Source organism: Nicotiana attenuata, chromosome 3 (genome assembly GCF_001879085.1).
Source record: "Nicotiana attenuata strain UT chromosome 3, NIATTr2, whole genome shotgun sequence".
Classification (NCBI taxonomy): domain Eukaryota; kingdom Viridiplantae; phylum Streptophyta; class Magnoliopsida; order Solanales; family Solanaceae; genus Nicotiana; species Nicotiana attenuata.
Window position 1 is genome coordinate 9,462,104 of NC_031991.1, and position 4,691 is coordinate 9,466,794.

Sequence of the window (4,691 nt, forward strand, 5' to 3'; positions counted from 1 at the left end):
TTTTGATTTAATTTGATAATTTTCGTATGGGCTTTGTTCCTTTAGCATGTATTGATGATATGATTCTGATTTGGATAGATTCGGGGTTATTTGAGGCCGAGTCGAGCGGCAAGGGCATTGCAGAGTAGATCTTCGTCCGGTTCGAGGTAAGTAATGATTGTAAATCTAGTCCTGAGGGTATGAAACCCGGAATTTCGTGCTATTTTGATAAATGAGGTGACACACATGCTAGGTGACGGGCGTGTGGGCGTGCACCAGTAGGGATTGTGTCTTGGTCCGTCCCATGACAGCTGTAGAGTTGCATATTTTGATAAACTCTATATGATATCTATGTATTTTTAGAAATGAATCTGTTAACTTTGGCTAAATGCCATATTTGGGGCCTTGTGCCGTACTGTTTGGACCCTCAAGGGTATCTTACAACTATCCTCACACTGTTTTGATTCGAAAGCATATTCTCGGTCATGATTTTTACCTGTTTATTTTTTGATTCTGTTTCATTACTCTACTTTCAAATATATGAAAAACGCTTGGGCTGAGTTCCCTAATTTTTCACTGAAATGCCCGAGTGGCTGTGAGGTTGATGACTGAGAGAGGCCGAGGGCCTGTTGGTGAGGATTATATAATTATGGATTGGGCTGCACGCCGCAGTGATATATATATATATATATACTTTCAAATATATGAAAAACGCTTGGGCTGAGTTCCCTAATTTTTCACTGAAATGCCCGAGTGGCTGTGAGGTTGATGACTGAGAGAGGCCGAGGGCCCGTTGGTGAGGATTATATAATTATGGATTGGGCTGCACGCCGCAGCGATATAGCACTTGGGTTGTAGGAGCCCCTCCGGATTCTGCACACCCCCAGTGAGCGCAGTCGACTATATATATTTATGGATCGGGCTGCACGCCGCAGCGGTTATTATAAGGTACCTATTGAGCGTGAGTGCAGAGTGTAAGCGCTGATTGATGAGAGTTGAGTCATGAGTGACTGAGAGGCTTGCCCGGGGGGCTATATATATATGAGTGATACTTTGCCCGAGGAGCTTGTTATTATGAAATTACTCTTTTCACTCTTCTTTTACACTAAGCCTCTAATGAAAATGCTGAACAAATGTTTTAAACAACTTTCATTGAAAATGGAATTTTTACGAGATGTTCGGAATTTAGCTGTTGATATGACCCTTGTTATTTCAACTGAGGTTTATGTTATGAGATGTATATGATTTTTTTAAATGCTCGTCACTGAACTCAGTCTTTATTTACCTTTATTACTTACTGAGTTGGCGTACTTATTTTACTCCCTGCACCTTGTGCGTAGATTTAAGTATTTCTAAACCCTGAAGCGGGTGTTGATTACTCAGTGGTAGGTTCATCGGAATTAGCAAGGTAGCTGCCTGGCGACCGCAGCCCTGCATTCCTCCCTCCTTATTCTCCCTTAGTTTCCTTCGGCGATTTTCCCGGCCATGTTGGTCTTGATGTTTTCAAGCGGTTGTAGTAGATGCTCATGACTAGTGACACCCCGATGTCGGGCTTTCTTTCCGCATTGTTGTTTTGTTTTAAACACTTTTTAAAGGTTCATTGTTAAATAGCTTTGATTTTATCCTAAGAATGAAAATATTGATTAGTTTTGGGATTGTGTCGGCCGGCCTAGTTCCTTGATAGGCGCCGTCACGACTGGGTTGGTTTTGGGGTCGTGACACCTTAACGATCAAATATCTGAATTGATGCATCGCTAAAATGTTGCAAAAAACTTCAGCTTATTTAGTGTTGAGGTTTTTACAAATGAACTAAATAATCTCAGCATCTTCTGCTGATGTTTTTTAAAAGGCTTTATGACAAAACCAGTGAATCCAGGACAAAACATCAGCTTATTTAGTGCTGAACTTTTTACAAATGAACTAAATAACTTCAGCATCTTCTGTTGATGTTTTTGAAAAAGCTTTATGACAAAACTAATGAATCCAGGACAAAACTTCAGCTTATTTAGTCCTGAAGTTTTTACAAATGAACTAAATAACTTCAGTATCTTCTGCTGAAGATTTTGAAAAAGCTTTATGACAAAACTAATGAATGTAGGACAAAACTTCAGCTTATTTAGTGCTGAAGTTTTCACAAGTGAACTAAATAACTTCAGCATCTTCTGCCGAAGTTTTCGAAAAAGCTTTACGACAAAACTATTGAATCCTGGAAAAAACTTCAGCTAAAACATGCTGATGTTCAGCAAATAGAGAGCAAAACTTGAGCTAGTAGAATGCTTAAGTTCAGCAAATACAAACAACTTCAGGCCCGTCTACTAGAATGCTGAAGTTTGCATGATTGCCTTTGCTACTTCCGGCCCGTATGCCTGAAGTTTATGCGAAAAGTGGGTATGCTTGCAATTTTTTTTGCAAAGCGAGTATAAGTTAAAACGTGACCCAAAAAGTGGGTATAGATGCAAATCCGCCGGTTATAAGCTAGTACATAAGCACGGAAGGTAAAAATTGCACCGGGCGCCCTATTTGGTCGCCCCCATTTAACCTATACCCATTTTTCTAAAAACTTTTAACTTGTACCCACTTTTTAAACAACTTCAGCCCCCTTTCTCCTCCTCCTTCTCCCAGTGATCTCCATATCACTGGTTTTCACGAATTGAACCTCAGTGGTTTTTATTACTTGAGCATTTTATATAAACATTTGTCCGTCACTTTCTTGCTTTGATAACAGAAGCTGTAACTTTTAATTTCTGAGATATTTCACAGAAGTAATGAATAACGCTGGCCTGTACATAACTCCCACCAGGAAGAAGATCCTTTTTTGTTTTACATATATATATAATGGTTTAATGACTGAATAATGTGATGCTAATAAGCATTCATCTTTATGTTTTGGAATACCAAATAAATGGATTGTCAGATACGAAACAAAATAGAGCAAATTCAAGCAGAACCATAGTGCGTCTCCATCGTGGAGATGCTATGGTCAAGCAGAACCATAGTGAGTTCCTCGAGCTGAAGTTTTAAAATAGAAACTTCAGCAGTACATACTCAAGGGTTTTAAGAACGTCAGCTCTAGAGCTGAAGTTCCCCAGTTATAAAACAAAAACTTCAGCTCTAGAGCTGAAGTTCCCCAGTTACAAACACAAAAACTTCAGCTCTAGAGCTGAACTTCAGGCCCGGCTACTAGAATGCTGAAGTTTTGCGTTATTGCCTTTGCTACTTCAGCCCCGTATGCTGAAGTTATGCGAAAAAAGCGGGTACGCTTGCAAAATTTTTTGCAAAGCGGGCACACGTTAAAACGTGGCACAAAAAACGGGCATAGATGCAAATGTACCGCACGGAAGCACCATATGAGTACAATATTTATAACATAGCCAACAAGCTAGTACATAAGCACCGTATGAGTACAATATTAATAACATAGCCAACAGAATTATTTAATAGCTGCCCACAAAGATAACTACATCGGTTTGCAAACGAATACAATTTTTTCAAATTTATAGCAACCACGTTATTTAATAAGACCAGTAGTATACATAGGTATAATTGTGGCGCACGGATACAACACAACAAAAACTTATTCAAACAGATGCCTTTGCTGAACAGTAGTTTGCTTGACAACTAGCCATACAACTGCCGAACTTCTCTTTGTCTGAAAATTTGAAAAAATATTGATTAAGTGTTAGATATCGCCAAATGCAAGCGAATATTATGAGTTATGAGTTATAAGTATGAGTATCAAATAGGCAAGATTAGGCTAATTTTGGGCGAATTAAAATTGCTTGGGTCATAACCCTTCCAAAATTTGCTTGAGACATGGATTAATATGAGTTAAACTATTGATCATAATACAATTCATCCAACTCAAATATATATTTTTTATTTATATATAAAAATATTATTCATTCTATATCTGTTGGGGAAATAATGCAATTAAAATTGGGCCATATTTTATCTTTTTACTCGTTATTGGGTATATATCATAAATATTTTTTCATTCCTTATCCTAATATTAAAAACCTACAAGATCTCCTTTAAAAGAACGCAATAAAAGTAATCTATAAATATAAATAAACCGCCTGAAAATAAAATAAAAAAGGAAGTGTAATTATTCTATGGTGGTAGAAGTCCATAGAGTTCTCAATTCGATTCTAGTTAGAGTGCCCCGCCTATTTCCCCGGAAAAGATTTTTTATGTCGAAAATGTTATTTTCTGAAATTCACATCTGGCATTTGGGGTTTACTAGTTGTGTTTTCCATCGACAAACAGAGGCAAACCGAAATACCTTTTTATCTTTTCTTCTCACTTCTCAGAACAGCACATCGTCTAGCTTTGAGGGTAATTTCTAAAACTTAGAAAGAAGAATGGTATTTGGTCAAGTAGTGATTGGCCCCCTACTTCCGGCAAAACCACTTACAGCTAGAGAAGGACTCAGAATTTTACGGTCACGGGATCACGGTTACATTCAATGTAAATTTATCGCCGCTCATAAAGATTAATAATGGGGTCTCTGTTAATATTTGATTATTTCTTTAAAAATTACAAATATATATGAAGTTTTTGTCGAAGTTCTCGTGTGTCGGAGACTCCACTTTTACCATGTACATCTGCCTCTGCACACTGCAATGACATGACTCAATTCCACCAACTCATTGTCCGTAACTTAAATTTAAAGTGATTTAGAATAAATTTGAGTTAAATTTCTGATTTGATTT

General features: G+C 37.6%; 1 protein-coding gene across 1 annotated transcript in view; it reads right to left on the bottom strand.

The window, feature by feature from the left end:
• Positions 3,317-4,691, bottom strand: part of LOC109223286 — a 2,832-nt gene continuing 1,457 nt past the window's right edge. Inside the window, exon 2 of the mRNA XM_019387539.1 lies at positions 3,317-3,628. Coding sequence (XP_019243084.1) covers positions 3,558-3,628 — 71 coding nt within the window. The 3' untranslated portion in view covers positions 3,317-3,557. The remainder of the gene's footprint in view (positions 3,629-4,691) is intronic.